Source organism: Echinops telfairi, unplaced genomic scaffold (genome assembly GCF_000313985.2).
Source record: "Echinops telfairi isolate 266 unplaced genomic scaffold, ASM31398v2 ScPeMD7_70;HRSCAF=299, whole genome shotgun sequence".
NCBI classification, from domain to species: domain Eukaryota; kingdom Metazoa; phylum Chordata; class Mammalia; order Afrosoricida; family Tenrecidae; genus Echinops; species Echinops telfairi.
The window spans coordinates 2,226,757-2,251,758 of NW_022103968.1; the positions used below are offsets into that span (position 1 = coordinate 2,226,757).

Here is a 25,002-nt window from a genome sequence, read left to right on the forward strand (position 1 = left end):
TACACAATACCCATGTAGAATTTAAACAGTTCATAATGTAATGGATATTACACAGGAGCCTAACACTACAATTAAAATGATTTTCATCAGATAGCAAAGCTCTGGTTAATCAGCTTCATAAAAGTAAATATAAATGAACTAATTCATAGCTTAAACACACAGAAATTGAGCTGGCTTCGAAATTAGTGATGAGGAGAGTGGGGATGGGGGGAGCTGGTGCCCTGGTTTTGGGAGGAGAACCTGGATTCTGTTCTGGGTACCCCAGCGGGACACTCCCTGTTATTTTCCCTGCTGTTTGCCCAATTCCAAAGGCCTCCTTTGGACTGGGGCTGTGTGAGTGGGGTCTGAGCCAAGGTTGCGAAGACCCAGCTTTGTAGTTCCGTCACCGGTCGTGGGGTGAGGTGGCACAGTCTCACTTGCAGCAGGTGAGTAAGTGTCCCACGGGAACGTGGTGGCCGTCGGATCTCTAGCTCATACCCAAGTGGGTGGCGCCCACCATCGTCCTCCAGGGGCCAGGTACCAGGGTGGCCCTTCACCCACCTGCCCTGGATGTGGATGCTGAGGGGGGGGTTGTCAGTGGACTCCGGGTGGGGCGGCCTCTGCCCCCATCAAGGGGCCTTGACTGCACTGGTACTAAGCGCATGCCTCCTCAGCCTTCTCATCGTGCTGGAGAACGTTCTGGAATGTGCAGGCTGCTTCCGAGCCCGCCGTCAAGTGCCTGTGTTCGGCACCAAGGTGCCGCAGTTTGTCTCTGGTTACTGTCTTCCCCTCCCGCCTCGGAGAAACAAGCAAATAAAACCCATATTTCAGGCTTGATTTCCTCTGGTACCTACTGTGAAAGATGATGACTCTTTAGGGAAATAAAGACAGGGTCAGGGAATTAGTGCCATCATGGTCATTTTGATGATGGCCAACAGATGCAACAAGCAGCGCCGTGTTCACAATTAAGCCTCGTGTGCTAATGACGGTGAGGGTTTCTGTCTCCTCCTGCCGGCAGGCCAGCGTGCACGCAGTAATACGGCGTTTATCGGTGGGAAAGCCAAAGATTTTCTGACACCGGGAAGATTTTTCGTTTCATAACAAGAGTATTCCATCCGCGGCGTGGCGAAGTCTGCAAGTGAGATATGTAAAGTGCTTGTCAGATATTTCTTAGGAAAAAGCCAATTAGAGGGTGATTGAGTCAAGGGTGGGAATTACCATTTGACTTCCAGTGACGGGCCCTCGGCTTCCTTTCTCCCCACACCCCCCAAACGCCAGCCGCACTGGCGTTTCTGCTCCGAGCACAGCGGGCCCCTATGGGCACCGACCTCCTGTGGGCTGACTGAGTGCCAGAGAGGATGGCGCGACGTGAGGCCCCTCAGCTGTCTGCCCCTGCTGCGTTTCCCAGGTGTCAGGGCTGCCCTTGCCCTGGGGCGCGTGGTTGGGACCTGGGGCTGCACAGGACAGGGTGAGGGCATGTGGGGGGTGAGAGAGAGAGAGAGGAGTCTGTGCATGTGTCATGCGAGAACATGATTGTGTGTGAGTGTGGTTTTGGGGTGTGTGCGAGTGAGGGTGTGAGGTGGGTATCATCTATGCACTGTGCATGTGAGAGTGGCCTAGTGTATGTAGATGTGTGAGGGTGTGTGATTGTATTGCATGCTATGTGCATGTGAATGGGATGGTGTGTGCTTGAGTGCTTATGATGTGGATGTGTGTGAGCGTGTGGTGTGTGTGTGAAGGTGTGTGAGAGAGCAGGCGTGTGGTTCTGTGCATACAATGTGAGCGTGTGAATGCATGTGGCATGGCTCGCGTGTGTGGTTCCACGTGATTGATGTATATGTGTTGTGTGCGCGCACATGTGTGTTGGATGTGAGAGGGCTTGTGGTTGTGTGTATATGATGTGAGTGTGTGTGTATTATGTCTGTGTGGCGTGTGCATGTGAGGCTGTGACCATGGTGCACCTGTGTGTGTATGTTTGCAAGCATGTGATGACGCATGTAGACTGCAGATGTGCATGTGTCCCTGTGGCTGCGTGTGTGTGTGAATGTGTGTGTGTCTGTCAGCGTGTGTATTGTGTGGCATGGGGTTTGTGTGAGGTTGTGTGGTGTGTGCATGTGGGCACACAGGACCCTTGGGGGGCCCTGCGCGAACTTTGTCCCACCCATGGGCCAGGCCCAGCCCCTCAAGGGAGCCCAGCGAGTGCCCGTTCAGAAGGCGCCTGCCTAGTGGTTGGGTGACCTGACAGAAGAGGCACTCAGGCTTCAGATGCAGGCTCGGGCGGCGGCCCTGCCAGGCATCTTGCGGGGAGCAGCGCCCTGGCGGTGCCCGCCCAGGTTAGCCGACTGGTAATGTGCGGCATAATTGCGCCCGTGGCTGTCCCTGAAGTGAGGCCCTAATTGCCTGACAGGACGCGGACTTGGTGGCACTCACCTTGTTAGGCCTTTTCTGAGGCCGCGCGGACGCAGCCCGGACGCAGGTGTGCCTAATTTACCTCGCTGCAGCGCGCGCCGCGTCTAATTGCACAGCGGTTGTTAGGAAAAATTGGTGGGTGGAATATCAAGTGACTTACTGTACGCCGGTGGCAGATGGCCTTAGGAGGCGTTCTGAGCTAAGTGTATAGGTGAGGCGAGCTAATAAAAGATGTAAATTCGGGCCGGAATCACGGGGCCTGGGGGTGTGTAAGGAGGTTGCATGGTGTGCCCATATTCCTGGAACCATTCAGTGGGTTTTTCTCTGCTCTGGACCGGAAGTCACCCAGGCCTCCTAGTGTCTCACCTACACACCGCAGTGAGCCTGGTCCACAGAGCCTGTTCATCTCCAAATGACCGTTGCCAGCAAGGAACCCAGGAAGAGAGTGCTGGGCTCGAGGAGGAGGGCAGACTTTGGAAAGGAGGGGGCCCTGAGCTAGGAGGCCAGGCTGCCCTGGGGAGAAAGGAGGGGTGTTGTTTGAAGCCTGCTGGGCAGTGTGTCTGGGTGCCACCTCTGCCCTCAGAGAGGGCGGCCTGCCTGAGCTGAGGCAGAGGCTGCCTGGGAATCAGAGGCCCTGCTCTGCTGCTGGGTCGGCCTGGAGTCAGGTGACCCTGGACCATCACAGAGCGTGTCGGAAAGGGAAGGACAGCGTGGTGAGGTTTGGTCACCTTGTCTTAACGCAGTCAGGACCCCTGAGCTTCACTCGTCAGGCATGATGGCCAGGCTTAGGGAGATGGAGAGGGCTCTCCCATTAGCCTTCTCTCAGCCCGGAGAAGGGCAGCACCTCGGGCCCATTCCAAGAGCAGTTTGTGGGGCTTCGGACGGTAGTGTTTGCCTCTTGGCAGTCCCGGTAGCAGTGCAGAACCACCCCCAGGGCTGGCCAGGCGGTCTGTCTTGGGGAGCTACCTCTGTGGGCACTGCCAGCCTTGCCCTCGGCAGCTGAGCGCTTATCTACTGTGTCCCCAGATGACCTCGTGACTCCCCTAAAAGCTCACATTGGGGTGCACAGAAACCTCTACACCCCGAGAGTCTTTCAAAAGTCAGCACAGTGCCCATCGTCACATTCAAAGCCTGCCTTCGAATGTGGATTTGTTTAGACACTTAAGACCCATGGGGGTTAAGGCAGGCAGACGAAACCCAGGCTGTCCCATGAAACTTGGGTTTTGGAGGGTGGCAAGTACTCCTCAGGGTGCTCTACTCTGTGGGGTCCGTGCTCAGCCAGAGACGACCCCATTTTCTCCAACGCCACGTTGGCCTGGAGTCTTGCCTGCTTGTTAGCAGCACTCGGGAGACCCCCCTGGGGTGGGTGCACACCCTCTGGCTGGGAGGCAGGAGATGGCCAGTCCCAAAGCTGCCGATGTCAAGGTGGAGGTTGACAATAATCATACAACCAGACAAATACCAGCCAGGGTCCCTCACAGGTGACTCAGGATGGCATTCCGCCCCAGGCCCCTCTCACGGTCGCCCCCCTGCAGGACAGGCAGCAGGATGTCTCCCGGTGGAGTCTCCCCTGTCCCGCGCTCCGCTCCCCCATGCCAAGGTGTCTTGTGACCATGTGTGTCTCTTCTTTGCTGACCCTAACACATATCCGTTTTTGTATCTTTATAGATTCTTTCTAAAGTTTTTCCTCAAGTGTAATCAAAACTGTCTGAAGAATGCGGGCAACCCCCGGGACATGCGGAGATTCCAGGTACGTACCTCGGAGCGCTCGGGGGTGGCGGGTGGCATGCACCTGGCCTTGACATCAATGCGGGAGTTCTCTGATGTGCAAGTGTGTGCAGAAGCCCACCTTGGGGGTCCCTGAGGGTGTGGTGGAGAACCAGGACAGGTGCCATTAAAGAGTTCAAGGCATGCTCGTCACCTATGTGGCTGGGTGTCCTCTGCAGCCCAGGGCCACGATTCCAGCGGCAGCTTAGCCGTGGCCAGCCTCGGGAGCAGGCCCTCAGCTGGCTGGTGGTTGGTTACGAGGGTGCCTCTCGGGGTTGGCTGAGACCCTGAAGGCAGAGAGCAGAGCCACCGAGTCTGCGGGTTTCACGCTGACGTCCAGGCACGGGTGGGTTCCCAAGCGGCCGGGGAATGAAAGCCTGCTTTCTCACCCCACCTCGCAGCTCCTGCCTGGCTGGAGGCCGCGGTGACGGGCTCGTGAAGGGGATTTGAGTGTGGGGTTTCAGGAGGTGGCATGGAGAAACCTAACCTGTAGAGCAGCGCAAGATCTCGAACTTTTCTCACCAAGCGTTCCGCACCAGGCCGCGCAGACCCTGTCCCTGCTGAGCACGCCCGAGGGTGAAGTGGGCTTGCCCACCAAGCTCCCAGCCCCGTGGCTCCTGGACCCACTGTGTCTCCTTCCCCTTGGAGGACCTCCTCGGGAGCAGGGGCGCACAGCCGGCCAGGCGTGGGTGCAGTCGGCGAGAGGTGGTCTTTTCTTGCCCTGTTTGTGGTGTGGAAGCGACCCTGGGCAGTTTTCATGGGAAGAGGGTTCTGGCCGGCCCAAGTCTGGAGGAGAACTCGGAAAGCCAGCCCCGGGGGCAGCTCAGGCCCTCAGTGGGGCGAGCTGACCGGGGGCTTTCACTGCTGTGTGCACCACACACGTCCCAAATGTTGTTGATGTAAACCCTTTCATCATCGGCAGTGTAGGGCCAACACTCATGCCTTGCGGGAGGGAGACCAGGGTGCCTTCCGGGGGGAGGGGGGTCAGTGGAGACTGGTGACCTGCTGGGCGCGTTTCAGTGGAGCTCCAGACCCGGACGGACTCTGAAGAGAGGCCTGTTGACCGGCTTCTGAACACCAGCCAATGGCAACGCTGCGGCTCCCAGCAATGAGATCCGTCACCCATCCCGGGCCTGGGGCAGGCCTGGGCCCTGTCCTCTTCCGTTGTGCCTGGGTCACCAGCCATTGGAGGCTGGCTCCCCGTGTCTGGCCACAACAAAGCCCTTTAGTGAGGAGGGGGTGCCTGGCCGGGTGTGTCCCAGGTGTATACTGCAGGGTCTTGGCCCTTTCGGGCCAGCAGTGGTGAGTGACACCCTGTAGCTGGGGAACATGCACTGGGACATTGTCATGCGTGTTGGCCTCCTGAGGGCCCAGCACCCGGCATCCTAAACAGGGAGAAGGCCACACCAGCTGAGTGGGTGCATCCTCTCTGTCTCCCAAGACGGAAGGAGTCTGGTGGCCGGTGGTCTTGGGCCGACTGCAGAGCCCATCACGACTCAAAGGACTTTCCAGGTTCTTTCGTGAATCTCCCTGCCCCTCAGAAGGCGTCACTGGACTTCTCAGCTCACAGAGGGTCTTCCTCGGAGGCCCGATCTTGGCACCCCAGGGAGGGGAGTTGCTGGACTGGCCTAGGCCGAGAAGCAGACCTAGAGGGTCCACCTTCCTCCTGCCGAATGACACCATTCTGGGTGGGTGGGTGGCCTGTGTGCTGGTAGACCGCGGAGAGTCTGTGGGCTCAGTCCAGTCACGTGGGTGGTTCCAACCCCCCTTGTGTATGCAAGTTCTGTTCACCCTGTACTGTAGACCAGGGCGGACAAGTTCTGTTCACACCTCACAGTGGTCGAGAAAGTGTCGGGGGCAGTCGTGTGGAGAGCATGTCTCGTGTGGAGAGCATGTCTCGTGTGGAGAGCATGCATGTCTTGTCGTGGATTCACTGCAACCTGCGATGTGTGCGATGGCTTGGGGAGCAGCTCCGTTCACTCCAGCCAGGAATTGTGCAACGGCACGAGGAGCAAGTTCTGCTCACACTGCACGGTACCCTGCAAGGTGGGTGGGATGGCCTGAAGAACCACCTTGTTCACACTTGCCCTCACCCACCCATGGGTGATAGCTCAGAAAGCACCTTTGGACAATTGCGAGGCGGATCGACACGGCGGCTGCAGCCCTGGACTCAGGCACAGCCGTCACTGGGAGTATGCCCGGGGCCCACGGGTGGGGGGTGGCCAGGTGTCAGCATGGATCTGATGGCATGTAACAACAAAAACAATCGCAATGGTGAGAGTGACCAACACTTGACCTCGGGACACACAGGGAGCGTGTCCTGCGGTTGGGAGCCTGGAGCCCTGGACGGCTGGACACACAGTTGCTATGGGCCTCTGAGCCATAACCCACGCAGTGTCTGCAACCTCAGGAGAGGGCTGGGCCTGGGCAGACCGCCGCGCCAAGGTGGCCCGTGCTATCCTTGTCATGGAAGGTTTCTTACCATCTCTCGCTTCTCGGCCCTGGGGCCCCCGCCCTTGTCATGTGTGCCACAAGTGCTCGCTCAGCCCGAGGTGGGCCTGGCAGACAGACAACAGAGAGGGCGCTGGGAGCAGGCCAGCCACATGCGTTCAACTCCCAACTCAAGGTGGCTGGATGGGGCAGAGAAGAACTGCTTGTGGAGGAGACAGCCTCATCCCTCACGGGTGGAGCAGCTGGTGGGTTTGAACAGGTCACTGTGTCCCCAAGGCTCCTCTCCAGGCTGCCGAACCTTCAGAAGTTGACCCTCGCCCAGGAAGATCCCATGTGCGTCCGGAGCCTGAGCTCCCAGGAGTGGATCACCAGTCCTTTCTTCCTGTGCACCTCTGGGTGGACTCGAATCTTCAACCTTTTGCCAGCAACCAAGGGGGTGAGCCGTGTGTCTGACCACCACCACCCCCGGGACTTCTTCTGGCCGGCCCCCTGCTGCTGATGTGCAGCTCCGTGGATTCTGACTCCCGGGGACCCTGCAGGACAGGACAGAGCAGCGCCGGCCCAGAGACGTCCCCGCTGTCCTCATGGAGCAGACTGGCCACAGCACCCTCCCAGGGAGCAGGCAGCTTTGAGTCGCAACCATTTCCTTAGCAACCAAGCACTTTAACCACCGTGCCACCAGCATCTCAAACCACAATCCCACCAGGGTGCCCAGGAGCCATGACGCCGACCGCCTGGTGACCGGTGGCCCTAGAAATGGCACCTGGAGGCCTGTAGCGGTGCCTGAGACGCACAGCACTGGCTTTGAAGCTTGAGAGGGTCCTGGTGGGGAGGACCCTTGGGATCATTGGCAGCACTTGAGGGGGAGGGTCCTTGAGGAAGCTGTCCAGTGAAGAGACTGGGGACGCTGAGGTGCCTGAGGGTCTCAAGATCAATCGCTCACAAGTGGACAAGGGGTTTCAAAACCCCAACCTCTCCTAATCCCACTCACCCACGAGCTTTGTCAAGGCCCCTCCAGGCACGCCCACACGCCTAGCTTCAGCTTTCCACATGTGGTGCTGGAGGGCGCGCCGGACACGGCCAGGCTGAGCTGTGTGGGGGACACGTTGGCTGGGGACTGTGTTTGGAAGAGGCTCATTCTTCTGTAGGGTTTTCAGTCCCCAGGGTGGCACTGACTTCAAAGACCCGCCCGAGACAGCCCCGACCGTGGCCCCTGCGTCCCTTCAACCCACATCCAGTCCGCACCCACAGCGGGCCTGCAGGACCCTGCCTCAATTGGGCCCCACCTTGTCTGCTGGAGCCCTTCTGGAAGCAGTGACCCCTCCTGGACCCACCTCCATCGCAGAAACCCTCCAGGCTGGGTCACATGGGGGCTGTTGTGGGAGACAGGTCACCGAGGGCTGTCTCTGGGGGTGGAGCTGGGGGGTGGGTGTGCCCTGCACCTCGGCCGCCCAGCAGCTGGGGCTCGGGAAGGCCGCCCTGTCCATCATCTTCTCGCTGGCCGCCCTCTGAACCTGCACACAAGAATGGGAGCCTTTCACTCAGGAAGAAAAGAGGAAATTCCAGGGCATGCCAGGATCCCAGGGCCAGCCGTCACTGTGAACTTGAGCAGGGCTGCTTTTCCAGGCTTGGAAACACGTGCGCACTTCATACTCCATGTGGCCTTTTCAGATGCAAAAAAGTTCCTTATCAGACAAGAAATGTAATTGTAAAATTGACCCGCAGATCATTGGCTGGGAGCGTGCGGGGAGCCGGGGTTCTGATTTATGAAGCTCCTTTTTGGCAACTCGGCCTCCCCGTGGCTGCGCAGGGGAGGACAGTCTCAAGTGAACCGATTTTAATTAGATAAACTATCTGATCAATATGTGAACAGATCAATCAAAGCAGCAGCTTTAAAATGTGTGGCTGGAGGGGTGTTTCAGCAGCTAATGGCTGGGAGAATATTTCTCTGAATCGAATTCACTTGTTAGCATAATAGGAGATTAAACTGTAATTAGTGCAGTGGCTTCCAAGGAGAAGCAATCATGAGTCAAAACAAAACAAAGAAACACAGAACCCCCCTCCCGCCCTGAGCCACGGGCGGGCGTGGGAAGGCACGTCGGTCCGTGGCAACTGTCCAGGAACAAGGGGGGATTCCCGGGATCTGAAGATGGCCCATCTTGACCGCCGGGAGCCCGGGAAGGGTTCAGCTCCGCACGGTGCTTTCAGATGTTGCCCTTGGTTTTTGCAGGTGGTGGTGTCCACGACTGTCAATGTGGACGGCCACGTGCTGGCCGTGTCCGACAACATGTTTGTCCACAACAACTCCAAGCACGGGCGCCGTGCCCGCCGCCTGGACCCGTCAGAAGGTACGGCCCCTTCTTATCTGGAGAATGGTAGGCACATGTTACATGACTTTTGTTTTCCTTTGAATGATTATCTGCAATGCTTCTTTCCTGTGCTCCATCCTTTTTGTTAGTTTCTGCCGAGTTACATCTGCACGGTCCCCCTGGGCTTGGGCAGCCTTCAGGGGGTGGGGAGGGCCGGCCTCCCTTTGTGGGGTAACTCGGCCCCAACTGTGCCCCACTGTCTCCCCGCCTGTTGCCGCTTTGTGTGCTCCTTAGGGTGCTTACAGCTTTGGGATGGTTTTAATTTACTATGCTTCTTCTCTGCTTGTTGTCCACCCTGTCGAGAGGATTGGGCTAGGGGGCAGGGAGGCCTGGGGCAGCCAGTGGAGAAGGGACTGTGAGGGCCCTCCCCCTGTGCACAGCTGAGCGAGTGTGTGTGTGTGCATATGGGATGTGTGTGAGGTTGTGTATGCATAAGTGTGCATACACATATGAATGTGTGCACATGAAGACGTGTGTGATGCATGTGTATGTGGCTTTTTGTTTATGTCTGTGAATATGTTAGGGATCATGTGTGCATATGTGTATACAGGTGTGTATGGCACATATGTTTATGGGCACGTGTATGTGAACACGTGTGTGCATATGTGCATGCACACATGGTTGTGCAAATATGGGGTGTGCATGCAGATGTGTGTGCATATGCATTTTGTGCACATGTATGCTTCTGAAGTTTGTGAATGTGTGAGGGAGTTTGTGTGCATGCGTGTATATGGATACATGTGCCTGTGTGTTTATGGATGTTGATGTGTATGCATAGTGCACAATATATGTGTGACATACACATGCATGTAACTGCAAGTTATGTACACGTATACAGGCATTCACACAAGCATACGTTCACACATGTGCAAGTATGCACTGTGTGTGTCTAGTTCTGGAGTCGCACAGATAGTGAAGTGCCCAGCTGCCGACTGAAAGGCACTGTCCACTCACAGGCCCCCTGGAAGAAAGGCCTGGTAATCACCTTCCTGAAAGTCGCCACTGAGACCCCCGGGCACCCTCTTCTCTGCCACCACGGAGCCAACAAGATGTGGAACCGGCTCAGTGGCAGTGGGCTGTTTTTAACAGAAGTGCATGAGTGGGTGTGTCTGTGTGTTTTGTGTGTGGTGATGTCTGTGTACACATGTCCTTGTGTGTGCACTCGTGTGCAGAAGGTCCTTGGGTGGCACCGGCGGTGAAGCACTTGGTGATGGACTGAAAGGTGGGCGGTTCTAGTCCACCTCAAAGTGCCTATGAAGAAAGGCAGCCTCCCCCCACCACTCAGCCCTGTGATCCCCGCGGGGCACGCAAGCCTTGCTCCGACACATGGACCGCCACAAGTTGGGGCAACAGTGCCAGTGGCCTGGTTCTTTTGATGTGTGTATGTGTGTTATGCATGTGCTTGTGTGTATGTGTGTGACATATACAAGTATGAGTGTGCATGTTTGCATGTGCGCACCATGTATATATGTGTATAGCATGCATTGGTATACAGTGTGTATTGTATGTATATGCCTGAGTATGTATATGTGTATATTATGTGAGTGTGTGAGTATATGCAAATGTACATGTATGTATTATATTTGTGTGTGCATATTGTGGTTATATGTGTGTAGTGTGTATATTTGCACATATACATTGTGTATGCATGTGTATAGTGTGCTTACAGTGTGTGTGCTTGAGTGTGTGAGCACATCATTGTGTGTTTTTGTGCACATGTGAATGGAATGTGTATAGTGTGTATTGTGTGTATGTGCATATGTATGTGTATTACATTTGAATGTAAGCATCAGCATGTGGTTGTGCACATGTATGAATATGGCATGTTTACATGTGTACACTGCATATATGTGTAGTGTGTGCATGAGTGTGTATGTGTGCACTGTGTATGAGTGCCTACATGTGCATATGGGTATTCTGTTTCACTGTGTGTGGATATTGCGGTCATATGCACATGTGTATATTTGCATATGTAAACTGTTTATGTATGTGTATCGTGTGCAGTGTGTCTATGTGCCTGAACCTGTACATGTTCAAAAAGTGTATGCATGTGTAAATGTTGTATGTGCCCATGTGTGTTATGTGTGAATGTGTGAGCACATGCATGTGTATGTGTGTGATGTATATGTGCCTGAGCGTGTATAAGTGTATCGTGTGTGAGCACATGTGTGTGTATACGTGTATTGCATGTTCTGTGCACACATAAAGGGGGAGAGAGCTATAAGAACAGCAGCGGTGCAGAGTGCGTGTTGATCACACATTTCCCAGGCTTGGCTTGGCTGGACGTGTGAAAGGAGAATTTCGGTGGGACAGAAAGAAGCATTTTCAGACACAAGTCGCAATGCAGACAAACTCATGCTGGATAAACACACGCCCTGGGTGTTCTATGAGGGCACCATACATACCCCTTCAAACCAGACCCTTGCTCACGTCTGACCGAACCCAGAGACTCTGCTTCTGAGCCGTTTGCCAGCGAGAGAGAGAGAGAGAGACAGCGAGAAAGCGAGCGAGCAGCCAACAGTGTACCGGGGGCCTTGGGTCAAGGCGAGCCTGTGCGTGGGGCCTCGGGCGCCCGGGACACTGTAGGTGTGTGGATGAACGGCGAGCACAGAATGGACCCAGTCTCAGAGAGAAGATCGGGGAGCCGGTTTACAGATCCGCTGTGGCCCTCAAAAATAAACTAATTTGTTTTTTCCCATTAATGACTAAGGTATAAGAGCACAAAAATACAATAATTAAAGGTCGCCCTGAGCGCCGAGCCATTAGGGCCTGTGACGTGCTGTTTATCTCCTGCCTGTGTGCTCAAGGTAGGTGTGTGTTGTGCTCAGCAACCGTCCCTAATGAGGCTCACAATTAAGAAGGTTGGATCCTCGGCCTCAGCTCGCTGCCTCCCTGAGGACTAGCGCCCGCACGGCAAGAGGCTCCGGCAGGCCCCTCCGCCCCGGGGTGGTGGGCTCCAGTCTGGGTCCAAATGCAGCCTCTTCTAATGAGCTATTACGATCTGAGAAAAGTACTTGTATTTGTTTTTGTAAGTGGCATGGAGAGGGGGAGAAAGGCATTTGGCTGCAAGCACACACGTCACCCTTAGAACAGAAAGGCCGCTCCGGGCACCTTGTGGGCACAACCCGAGTCATCAAAGGCTGTTTGCAGAAAGCAGCCTTGCAAAGGGCTCTTTGCCTTTCTTGTTCTTTTTTGCCTCGTGTTTGTTTCTCAATATTTTATCAACATTGAAACCAAAGCGCTTAACGATTGCTTCTCTCCACGGAGGCGGGAACCTCTGGTTTGGCCCCAGAAAGAGACTTGCCATTCAAAGAAGCCCCCCGAAGCCAGGAGGTGGCTCTGAGAGCTGGCGTGGGTAGGAAAAGGCACGGCGTCGTCCACGCTGGCCTTCTGTCGTCACAAATGCGCCCAACAGAAGAGGAAGAGGAGGCCGAGCTCCCGTTGAGGGCGGGGCTGGCGTCCAGCCTCTTGTCTTGTCTAAAAGCCAGTACTGAGATGGCCCTCCTAAGACAGCTGGCCATGGAGTTGCTCCCGAACCTCCTCGGCCTGGGTACAGCTTGCCACCAAGAGGAGGGGATGCGTGCTGTGAATCAGCCCACCCCCCCCACCCCCCAAACCATAGCTGAGCTTCCCCTCCTGGCTAACACCTCATTATCCAATCATCCGATCTCCACCGACAGTACACACTCACGGGAGGTTCCCAGCCGACCAATCCCCCCCGCTGCCACCCTGGATCCCTGCCACCGCACCCTGGACGCTCACAAAAAACGAGGCAGATTATTTACAGCCTTGAACACAGAGAGGGGAGACGAGGCAATGGGCTTCCCGCCGACCCCGCCGACCCGGGGCTGGCATCACCCCTCCCCTCGCACCACCACCGAGCAGATGACTCCCACCCTGGCTGAGCCCCCCCCTCCCCCCCGCCCCCACTGTGCTGGCCCTGCTGGCCCCCCGGCCTGCAGCTCAGAAGCCATTTGCATGCCAAGTGCGGTAATGCGGTTAGGTTTATGCAATAAGGACCACTGCACGGAGGCTGCGGGGCTTCAGCGAGTTAAAGGAACAGATGGCCCCAGAGAGGTAAAAGGTATAATCCTATCAGCTGGGGTATCAGCCAGCCATCTGGACATCCCAAGCACAATTACAAGACATTTTAGCAGGCAGAACAAAGGAGTCTTCGCGAGGCAAGATTAGGCCTGTTGGAGCGTCTCCGTGTTAGGGGTGCAGGCAAGGTGAGGAGCGCTGCATCTACTCCAGAGAGCCGCGATGCTGGGGAAGCTAGTCGCTTTCGGAGAGGAGACACGGGGTGCGGGGGAGAGAGCCCCCTGAGAGCACTTCCCCCACCCCCCCACCCCCACTGAGTGCTTTGGTCAACAACCTGGGCTCCACCTTGTGTCCTCTGCACCTCAGGAACCATCCCTCTTGGGGGGGGCCCCAGCCATCACACCCACCCGTCTACCTGGGGCTCTGAGCAGAAGGTACCCTGGAGGTTGTAGAGCAAGGGGCTGGGATGAGTGAGGGTCTCTGCACTCACAGGAAGCAGGACTGACAGCCTTCCAGAACAGCAGCTTCCCCCAGCTTTGTCTTCAGGCTGCGTCCCCCCACAGAGCTAGACAGAGAAGTGGGGGCCCACAGGAGGCCCCTGCGGTCAGGTCTCCGTCTGCTGCCTTGCCCAGCTCCGATGTATGCACTCGATGCGTCCTCAGACCCCGCTGGGCATCTGTGCGATTCTCTTGACTGCACTTCCTACGGAGCCCAAGTCCCCCCTCTCTCTGCGGCCTGAGCAGCACCACCATTCTGAGACCGGGCCTCCAGGGCCACAGCTGCTGGAGCAGGCCTCTCGCGCACCTAGTGGTTCCTGGGCTTTTTTTTTGCCCCTTCCCTCTTTCCCTTTTCTTACCTCCAAAGTAAATTTGTTTACTGTAATTTTTTTGGTGAATTATTTGCCATAATTGGCTCCGCTGATGAAGGTCACCCCCTCGGAGGAGACTTGTCGGTCTTTAGAGGGTTGATCCCTTTCAAATGTTCTCCGTGCAATTAAGAAAAGCAAATGTCACCGGGAAGCCTCAGAAATGAAAATTTGTACGAACTTATTAGCATGGCGTCAACAGCACCAGTGAAGGGCAGGCTCCCAGTGTGTGCCTCTGCTGCCGAGGGAGCCGCACACGCACGGAGGAGCAAATAGAACCCGAGCCCAACACGAGAGCAAACATGGGGGCCGGGGCGTGTGTGTGTGTGTGTGTGTGTGTGTGTGTGTGTGTGTGTGTGCGCGCGCGCGCGCGCGCATGCCCAGCACCCCACACAACAGCGCGTCAATGTCCCCAATGTGCCGCACACGGGATGGCAGCAGCCAGGCCCAGCCAGGAGCCCACTGGGGTGAGCCAAGTGTTGCCATTTCCTGGGGTGTGAGTCACAGGTGCAGCCCGTAAGCGCCCACGCCGTCCTCTCAAGCACCCCGTCCAGACACATAGTCTAAGGGAGTCACGGCAGGCCCATGGGCCGGCTCCTGCTGGTGGGGCTCAGTGACCACCCTTTGGACAAGGGGCCACTTCCATGGCTAAGAGTCATGGCAGGGAGAAGCAGTGGCCCCTGGGCCAGGGTCCTTGCTCTGCGCCTCATCTCTGGACCCTCCCTCATGAGACCAGGAGGGACAGAGAGGTGGTATGGGGTGCCTTCGGTCTGGCTCCTCATCCCCACCCCCAAAAAGAGCAACATTGGCAAGATGATCTGGCAGATCTTAGGGGCCATGTAGCCACCCACTCCCCAGCCAGCCCTCCTAGTGCCAAATGGAGAGTGTGGGGCAGCCCAGAGGGAATGAAGGCGCAGGGTCCTGGGGGCAGGGTCCATGGTGGGCAGAGAGCAGGCATCTCAGAGTGGCTCAGGGACAGCAGGCATCTCAGAGTGGCTCTTCCGCATGGGGACCGGCCTACAAGAGACCATCAAAGGCTGCAGGAAGGGCTGGTGACCCCCTGTTACAGAGGGCTGATCAAAGGCCACCTCCACAGTCTGCAGCCCTCAGCCTCCACTGGGCAGCCCCCTGCTGTGCCCAGCAGGCCCCACCCACGAGGAGAGACAAAGAGAGGCCCGCAGGGGGGCTGGGGACAAGCCTGGGGAGCTGCAGGGTGCACCCTGGACAAAGCGCTCCTCTCGGGCCAGTGTGTCTCCTTCCCGAGGAAAGGCGGGCATCGCCATGTGGAGTGACCGAGGAGAGCAAAGTCTGGAACCAAAAGGGGGAGAGAAGAAGCCCCTCACCCTGCCCGGGGTCGCGGTATCTGGGCCACGGGCCTTCCAGGCCTGCCTCGACCCCCTCCTGCTGGGACCTGCAAGACGGAGAGCAGTTAACTCCACACACCGCCACGCAGGACGCCGCATCATTTGTCATCGTCCCGTCTGCCCTGACACGTCATTTTCTGGGCCGGGGGCGTGTTTCCGCCTCTCTGGCTTAGTGGCTCCTGGTCTTTGCCCGATGAAACGTGGAATGGTTTGCTGAGAATACAACACACAGCTGCGGGTAGACCGATTGTGGTGGGCATGGTGGCCAGGGTCTCGGGGTGGGCACTGAGGTCTGTCTTCTCTGTCTTGTCCCCGCAGCTACTCCCTGCATCAAAGCCATCAGCCCCAGTGAGGGCTGGACCACCGGAGGGGCCACTGTCATCATCATTGGGGACAACTTCTTCGACGGGCTGCAAGTGGTGTTTGGGACAATGTTGGTGTGGAGTGAGGTAAGGTTCGGGGAGCTTATGGGAGCCGATGGGGCCCTGGGGGGTTTGAACACACTGCCAGGGGTGTGGTAGGCCCCAGGGTTAGGGGTAGTGGGGGGTGGCCCTTGGATGGAGACCTCCCGTGGCAGGCCATCAGCCGGGCTGCGTCCTCGGTGGCCGTCAGTGCCCCTCCACCTGGGAGCAGGCTCACCATATGGTGGTGATTTTCCCATGAATGATACCTTGCGGCTTTTCCGGTAAATGAGACCCGGGATCGTCTGCAGATGTGGACCCCGGCCCCGGGTGATGGCTCAGAGGTGGGATCCCAAGACTGAGGCCCAATTTGTGCTCATTGGGGTAATTACATCCCACCGACGAGTGGTCGCGCTCGCCGGCTGACCCTGAGGCTCTTCACTGTGTGGTTTCCGTAGCTGATCACGCCCCACGCCATCCGAGTCCAGACCCCCCCAAGGCACATCCCGGGAGTCGTCGAGGTGACCCTGTCCTACAAGTCCAAGCAGTTCTGCAAAGGCGCCCCCGGCCGGTTCGTCTACACGGGTGAGTCTGTGTCTGCGGCCAGAGGCCAAGCCTCCACGAGGCAGGGCACCAGCACCACCCAGGCCTGCAGCTGCCTCCCAGGCGGAGGCACTCGCGGCAGTGGGTCCTCTCCATCTGGAGATGTCGCCCGTCTCTCTTGTGAGGCCCAGTGTCAGTGGACCCTCACCTGCTCACAGATGGGGGTGGGGAGGGTGTGTGGCAGGGCAGAGGCGGCCTCCAAAGGTCATGGTGATCCAGTTGGAGAAACTGAGGTCCAGAACTGCCCGGCCAAGTGACCAAGTTCATAAGAGGCCTTGGGAAAGGCTGGTCTTTCTGGGCTCCACAAAGCCCTGCTTCCTCCAGGCGGCCAGACTCAGGGCAACTGTCCCTCCGTGGGGTTTTTCAGGCCTCACTCACTCACACAGGCCACCAAGAGGCCACCCACCGGGAAGCTGCATGCTCACTGGGGACGCTCTATCTGGCTGTGCCTGGGAAATGGCTGTCAATGTCTCAGTTTCAAGCTATGACTAGGGAGGCCTTTTAACTCCAGGAGTTTGAAAGGGACCCACTCAGGTTCTTGTACGTGGTCTTACATGCGTGGGTTATGGCTTTGCTGAGGGTCCTGGGTTGGGAACCGTGGGATGTGGGCAGTGGCAGTCCTGGCCTGTCCAGGCAAGTCTGGCTTGGCCTTGGGCTGTGGTTCCAGGTCCTGTCCACTGTGAGATGCAGGCTCCTGGCTGTGTCTCGTACCAGGAGGGACTGATTGAATGGAAGAGGGCTGGTGAGTGTGGGCTCACCGGGAACACTCAGTCCCAGGTCACATGCGGATAGGGTGGGGCATCCCGGGGTGGGGGGTAGGTGCCTGCTGTGAGGCCAGCACCTTGCACTCTCCACAGCATTAGGCCCACCCTCAGGGACCATGCTGCACAATGCGCTGTACCTCACAAAAAGCAGAGAGGTGATGGGGCGCCCACCTTGGGTCTGGCGTCTGTGGCATTCTGGGAAGACCAAGGGTGGAGAGAGGCTTGACCTCGTGTCCGGATACACCAGAACAGGGCTATCGCAGTCAGAAGCCTGCACGCAGCCTCGGTGACGCAGCGGTTAAACCACATGTCTGTCCACCAAATGGTCAGAGGTTCAAACCCGCCAGCTGCTGCATGGGAGAAAGATGAGGGCGGTTCTTGGTCTTGGAAGCCACAGGGGCAGTTCTGTCTGTCCTGCGTGCCATGTGAGTCAGGGCTGATTGGCACTCGTTCTCGTTTGTTGTGTTGAACTGTTGTCGTCATGGGGAAACCAGGAGGAACCCTGGTGGCTCAGCGCTCGGTTGTGAACCGGAAGGCCAGTGGTTCAAACCCACCCACTGCTCGGTGGTAGAAAGGCGAGGCCGCCTGCTTCTGTAACGGTGTAAATGGCGCAGTGATGTCAAGCCACCCCGGGAGCCCAGCAAAGGCACTTCTCCGTGGTCCTGCCCAGTGGCTCTGAGTTAGAACAGACCTGCTGGCAGTGGGGTGTTTGTGTGAGTGGTCGGCTGAGGACAGCAAGGTGAGCAGCTGTGAGGTAGAACGTGCTGGTGACTGCTTCCATAGACTGCCTCGGGTTCACCGAGGGGGTGGGGGGTGGGGGAGGTTGTCTGTCAGCAACAACGGCACTGGGTGTGGTGCCTCAGTTTACCTGTCCACATGCAGGTGTTCTTTGCTCTGGGCAGGAGTGCTACTGGCATGGGGACCAGGCTGCATGGCGACCTGGGAGACCCAATCCACCCTATGTCCCGGGGTGGCCCCTCTGAGCACCCCTGCTGCAGGGCCTCTCTGCAGAGACGTTGGTCACACCAGACCCAAGGGGACCGGGGACAGACAGGGCTCTAGTTCAGGTGTAGTGAGGGGACTGCAGCGACCCAGGGTTGCTGCCTGCCCCCTTCCCCCTTGAGTGTGGTCTGTGGGCTCCCCGAAATTCATGCCACAAGCCCGCTGTGCTGCACCTGCCGCAGAAGCAAGTGGTCAGGAGCTGCCGCCCGAGCACAGCAGACCAGGCTGTGGACACCCACAGGGTTTCATTGCCTGATTTTCCAAAGTCGATGGTCAGGCAGGCCTTTCCTCCTGGTCTCTCGGGGGCAGGAAGCTCCCTTGAAATGGTCACCATCATCCCACCAGCCTCCCCATGGCTGTGGCTGCGCAGCTTCTGGTGGCACCAACCGTGTAGGTGTTGGCCGCTCACCCAAAGGCTGGAGGCTGGAGTCATTCAGAAGAAAAGCCTGGCAGTTGAAGCACCCGAAATCATCAGCCAGTGAAAAACACTCCCCTACATCACAGTCTGCTCTGGTGCCCACAATATGGCCAGAGTCGGGACCCACCAGCTAGGCATTGCATGGGGAGAGCCGAGCTCTTGTGACTCCAGTGTGCCCTGCAGGTGGCTTCCACATGCATTTGTGCCCTGGATGCAGAATGGCCCCCCCACCCCGCTGTCTGCTGGGTGGGGTATCTTTCGGGTATGGGTTGTGGGGGGACATCAGGAACCAGCACGCTTGCAGTTATGGGCGGGATGCCTTCTTCCTTTCAGAGGAGAAATGGGGGACAACACAGGCCCCGGGTTCTGCCCAGAGCTTCCCAGGGTCCCAGGCTGAAGGTGCTTGTGGGAGAACCCAGGGGTCCTCTTGCTCTGTGCTCGGGCAGCACAGCCTCCAGGCCACAGGCCCTGGCCTCTGTCTACTCGGGAGGCAGCTTATTCAAAACCCACTTGGCTTGTCCAGTGGGCCACAGGGTCCCCACTGACGACTGGTCTGTTCGACCTCCTGCTCGTGTCCTGGCTGTCCACGGCTTTGGGGACTACCCTTCAGAAGGTGCCCACGGCCCGGCCTTCTCAATGCTGCTATTGAGTGAGTTCTGCATTCCCTGCCCCCTGCACCCCACTCATTACCAGGAATATACATTTCAAACAGCCCTCCGCTAGCGGGGCCAAGGCGAGGGGTCACCCCCTGTCTGACCTGGAAGTGCCTGTCTGATTTGCACGGCCCTGGAGTTGATGGGGCAACGAGATAATCACCATGAGGCCCTCCCCAATGAAAGCTGAGCACCCCCCCGCTCCAGCGTCCTGGCACCGATCAGCCCCATGGGGAGGGAGGCCCTGTCCCCTGGGCGTCTGCTTCCCATCAATGTCCCTGGGCTCCAGAGGCTGCCGGGACACCCTCATGGTTAACCTTCCCGGCGTGAGGCCGGCCTAGGGGCAGCCAGACCACGGGATAATGACCCCACTGGGTGGAGGCAGGCGGGCTCCACCCAGTTCTGTGCCCCCCCTCCCCCCCCCCCCCCTTCCCCAGCCCACTGAGGGCTGTGACGACCTGCAGCAGGCACCATGACCAGTTTACAAGGCTTTGAAGAAAGATCCGGGCTCCCAAGTCCAGATCCCGGGAGGCAGGCGGGGTCCCGGTCCATCCATGCAGGCTTTTTGCTGGTGCTTCCAACTGTTGTAAAGATACAATTACCCCAGGACGCAGTGGCAGCTCAGTTGATTAGCACGGTGAATTAAAAGAATGAGTTACAAACGGCGTGTCCGGCACGAGCATACTGGTCCCCTTTGTACTCCCAGCGTGCCTCACCCCTGCTGTAAGAAGGTCAGAAATTAGAGAGAGGGAACATGTTCAAGCAGCCAGCACTTAGGAGGAGAATTAACAGTCGCTCTGTATGTAAATGCTCGCTCATAGTAAATTGCCTTCCAGACTGTAAAATGCAGTATAAACTGGTGGGCACCTAAAATTAAATTAATGAGATATTTTCTGCATTTAAAAGCGAATCGTGCAAATTAATAACGGAGAGCGGTGTTTGCTCTAATATTTGTCCAGTAGTGTGTCACTCACTCGTCTCGTCATCCTGGAGACAGTCCCCGCGTGGCTTGCCCGCCCGAGGCGCCCGGCGTAGAAGCCGGTCGGGCCTGCGATGCCACACTCTCCCACTTCACCGGTGGAAAACATGTCCAATTGTGAAGAGTAATAAAAGGAATTATTTTTTAATTAGAATATAAGCATTCCAGTGTGATTTGATTAAGACAAATTGGAATTTGTATGCTTCTAATTGAAGTTATGTCATAGCGCAGACCACTTTTGCAGAGGCCTGTGCCAGTGCGGGGGAGGCACCGGTCCTGCCACATGGGAGGGTGCATCGTTTTCTTCAGGCCCCCCCCCACCCACTTGGCAGGCAGAATGGCTTCCTGTTTAGCCAGCGCACCGGACCCTGAGCCGTGGCTTTCACAGCTTAAGGGGGGGTCATTTTAGGGGATCCCTGTCCATCTTCTGCTCCCCCAATGTTCAGCTGGAACATTGTCATATTGGGGAGTTCTTTTGCTCAATGAGAGAAATGGTCCCAAGTGACCAGAAAAACCATGTCCTCCATGGCACATGGAGCCTAGTCGTTAATGAGGCCCTGCCCGGGGCCATCAGCACATGGACCCCAGGGCCCTGGACCGCTGGGGCAGGGGCCCTTTCCCAGCCCGCCACATCCTGACGAGATGGACACCCCACAGTGCTGATTTTCTGCACAAAGATCGGCATTTCGTTTCTGGCTTATGAAGTGGCTCGGCTGTAATGGCTGATAGTTTGTGCTCTTCTGATTGGTCCCTTAGACTGCTCTTTGGGGTTTTTGAAAAATGAGGGTCAGCCATGTCCCCCACCCCCAGCCCCCTAGGCCAGGCGCTCCTACTCCGGTGCCAGCAGTGGCTTCTGTGTGCATCCGAACGTGGTGCCGTCAGTAGTGCGGTGACACCGTGGGTCGATCATGCCCTTCGACCACAGCCGGCACCAACGAGCTGTCGCCCAGGCTGGTGCACTTCAAACAAATTACTTGTATCCACGGAGCAAATGGTTCTTAATTGCTTCCCACAAATCATGCTATTTTTACTATGCGAAATGCCAAGTCTCCCCTCCCTTCAATGCAAACCACCTGATTCTTCCCAGGATCAAGCCTTGACCACCAGGAGGGGATGTGGTGGAGACAAAGGCTTTAAGCGCAGGCATTAGAGTTTGGGGACCACTTGTGGCTGGGCCAGCCTGTTGCTCTGCGCACCCCTGGCTGGCTCTCTGCTGCCAAGGCCGTACTGCCTCCTGTCCTTGGGGACTCCTGTGCTCTCACGGAGGGTGCCAGTTTGAGAGTGTCCTGGAAGTCTGTACCTCTCCATTGTCCCCAGCGATCCCTGGAGCGTCAGATGACCAGGACCTGTGCGTGCCAGGCCCGCCACCTGCTGTCATGTTCAGCACGCCAGCCTGGGAGGAGGGCGCGTTTAGGGTGGACTTTAGAAGCTTTTGCTCTCTGTGGTTGCTGTGAGCAGCCCCAGGGCTGGCTCTGAGTCAGGCACTTGGCCAGGCCCTGTACACCTTCAGGAAGTGGGGCATGGCTTGAGTCCATTGTGTCTAACCAGCCCCGTGAGGCTCCCTTGTTTTCAAAGACCCCCTGCGTTCGCTGCAGGGACAGGGCTTTCTTGACGATGTGGCCAAAGTGAGTGGGGTGGGGGTGGGGTGTCTCTCAAAAGCTTGCTTTTCTTCCTGGGAACCGGGATGCTGTGGCTCTTGACGCCCCACCCACCCCTGCTCCGTCTGGCCATCTCTGGGGCCTTCTCAGGGATCTGGTGCCCACGATGGGGGACTGGGTCAGTGCCCGTTTGCAGGGCCACCTGGGTGGGTCGGTTGCTGCACTGGCTGGAGGGACAGACAGTCCGACCAGGTGTCTTTCTGCAGAGTGGCCCCTCCAGGGCCTGGGGTCATTGCTGCCCCCGGCCTCCGTCTCCGAGGAGGCCTGCAGAATGAGATAGACCGTTTGTGCCATTGCACAAGTAGACTATTTGTCCTAATCAGTGACACCATTTACTGGAATTGCTTAAAATGAACTATACCTCATACAGAAATCGCACATTTAGAGAGTTCCATTCATCATCGGAAAATTGAGGGCCGGTAAACTTTTCTGTTCCTCCAGTGGGATCGTAGACATGCATCAAAATGTTAAAAATGATTGGTGAGAAGGGACTGTCACCCATTTATCACGGAAAAGAACATTATTTGCTAATTTCCCGACCGGGCTGCTGACAGGGTGCTTCATCTTGGGACCCGCCGTGACCACTGTGGCCTCTCTGTTATTAGTACAAGTCAAGCGCTTTTGGGCTGTTGCTAACAAGACATATTTGTCTGTCATCAGAGAGGGCTTTACTTGTTCTCCGAGTGGCGGTGACCAAAGTCCACCCCCCTCACCCTGATTGGCTGCGGCTGCTGCGCCAAGCGGCCCCGGAGCAGGGCCGGGCCGATCAATCACAAAGTTCCTGCGTGGAGGTGAGTGTATCCACTCAGAGACACCGCGTCCGCTAGGCCGGAGTGGCCGAGGCGGCCATCTGTCTTCCCTAAAGGACAAAAGGGGCACCTGGGTTGCACTTAACAACCGCTACAGGCTGGGCACCGGAGCCTGTGCCGGCCTCTGCCCGCTAGGCTCCCAGGGTCGGCAGGTTCGGTATCCCTCCCAGTCCCCTCCACCGTGGCAGGGGAGGACCCGAAGGAGGTTGGGCGTTTCTTTGGCATTTCTGGTCATCATCCTTCCCAGGCCCGGACTCCGAAATAACCTGGGGGGTGGGATCGTGGGTGCTGGAAATGGACCAGAGAGCCAGCAGAGGGTGGATCCACACCCTTGGCCCAGCCACATTGTGACATGTCTGGATGCCGGGGAACACTGGACCGGGTGACCAAAGGACACGTGCATGCCCATGATCTGGGGTAACCAGGGGCTGGCAGGAGGGTGACGGGGGTCTCTTGCTTGCTGGACACTGAATTGGAGTGAATCTCATTCAGTGACCTAAATAACGTGATGGTTACATGCCGTGATGATTGTGGCTTGGGCACCGAGTTCAAACACTTGAGACGTCTCACGTTTGGTTACACACAGAGGTTTCGCTTGGTAAAGTGGAGGGTCAGCCTCAAGCAAAAGCCCCCTCAGCCTCAGCCACAATGCAGTGGCGGCTCCACCGGTCGGCCAAACAGTGGGCTCCGTGGCAGCTCTGATCGGGAGGACGTGCATGACCAACCCAGCGGCGTTTCTGGGTGTTGTGCCATAGAGGCGCTGAGTCCGTGGCACCTCCACCCCCCCAGTCATCCCAATCGTGTGGATTGGATATGCGTCAATATAGTTCTCGGTTTGCGACAGTAAACTCCAGCTCATGGCTGTTCGAGCTCGCAGAGATGCACAGGACAGGGGAGCACAGCCCCGAGGGTTTCCAAGACTGTCACACTTGATGGGGGTAAAAGCCTCTTGTTGCGCTCCCTCAGAGCTGCTAGCGGTTTGAAGTGCCCGCCTCGCAGGTAAGCCGCCTGGTGCGTAGCCCAGGCCGCCACCGTCACAGGCTTGGAAATGAACTCATGGCATTTTTAAAGGGTCACAAAATGCATGCATGAATGAAGATGGAAGCTCTCCAGTGGGACCCCAACAGGCAGACTGAGGGGCCCTGGAGTGCAGGGCGCACACAGCACAGCGTCCCTATGATGCCAAACAGGAGCTAGCCCTCGCCCTGGCCACACCACAGTCACAGTCAGCCAGGCTCCCTGCCTCTCCTCTGGGTTGGGCACTGATAAGGCAAGCATCTGGCCTGGGTGGTGGCAGGCATATCCCGGCTGGGTGGGCACGTCCACTCTGTGCCTCTGTTTATGGGAGCCTTCTGGGTCTCACAGACAGGTGAGCCCCAGGCTGGGGTTCCAGGCTTGACAAGCGCAGTGCGAGCCAAGAAAAAGTACTTTTCAAAACTAAGGGATAATTCTAGTATATTGTCATGTATAATGCTAAACAGAATTGTCACGTGAATCCGATGCACCTTTAAGGGAATCGACTTGTCGTGTAGGACTGTTAGGTGTCCAGAAGCAACATACAGACTGCTCACAGAGTTCTTCTGCCTGTTCTCCGACAGACAGACAGACAGACAGAAGGAGGAATGATGCTGTGTCTGCTGCCCCTTGGTTACAGTGTATCTGTTATAGTCGCTGGATCTGTTGTGATACTTTGTGGTTGAGGCCAGCACACTTGTTTATGCCTCTGTTTCCCTGGCGGATTCCATGAGCACCAGTTCTCCTGTCAGTTCTGAACATTTCCCCTTTACCACGCTTCTCTCTGCTCTCCCACAGCACCATCCGGACAGCTGAATGTCGTGCTAGTCCGCCTGAGAGAGCGGATGCGACGCTGGCTTTATTTAAAGTAGTGTGTGTTGTATTCAGTATTTTAGGTCAAGTTATACTTCGCATGGAGTTCTTTGTGAAGAAATCCACAGATCTGTTTAGAACAGTGCAAATTACATGAACTTGGAGTTTTCTCAAGTATGGTATCACCTTTATTAGAACTGAACGGGAGGCAGTTTCAGTTTGTGACCTTAAACAAGGGCCAGAAACCAGAGTGACTGTATTATCAGTAAGAAGAGTTGTGTGTTTGACTGCTAGCCACAAGGTCAGCTGTTTGAGCCACCTACCAGTCTGCAAGGGAAAAATGAGGCTTTCTGCCCCCGTAAAGATTCAATGCCTCAGCGACCCACAGGAGAAGTTATTCTCTGCCCTGAGAAGTGACCATGAGCCATAATCGACTGACTGGTAGTGGGTTTGGTACAATAAATAGAGATTCAAATATTTTGAAACCCAAAATAGGTTTGGCAGAGTTCAAACTCCTTTATTACAACTAAATGCTTCCCATCCTGTCATGAGATGGCACAGCTTCTCCTCCTGTGTTAGTCTGGGGACTTTGGAGAAACAAATCCACAGCAACTCATGTATAAGAGAGAGTTTTATGTAAAGA

The 25,002-nt window shown here is 56.7% G+C and overlaps 1 protein-coding gene across 8 annotated transcripts in view; it reads left to right on the forward strand.

Annotated features, from left to right (window-relative positions):
- The window catches only part of EBF3 (EBF transcription factor 3), a 128,331-nt gene that overhangs the window by 79,391 nt on the left and 23,938 nt on the right, over positions 1 to 25,002 (forward strand). For 4 of the 8 annotated variants that reach the window (XM_045291352.1, XM_030886030.2, XM_045291354.1 and 1 more), the window contains exons 6-9: positions 4,057 to 4,138; positions 8,837 to 8,981; positions 15,564 to 15,694; positions 16,105 to 16,231. In XM_045291352.1, the coding sequence (XP_045147287.1) occupies positions 4,057 to 4,138; positions 8,837 to 8,981; positions 15,564 to 15,694; positions 16,105 to 16,231 (485 nt within the window). The remainder of the gene's footprint in view (positions 1 to 4,056; positions 4,139 to 8,836; positions 8,982 to 15,563; positions 15,695 to 16,104; positions 16,232 to 25,002) is intronic. The other 4 variants (XM_045291353.1, XM_004700871.2, XM_045291355.1 and 1 more) reach the window with 1 other exon arrangement.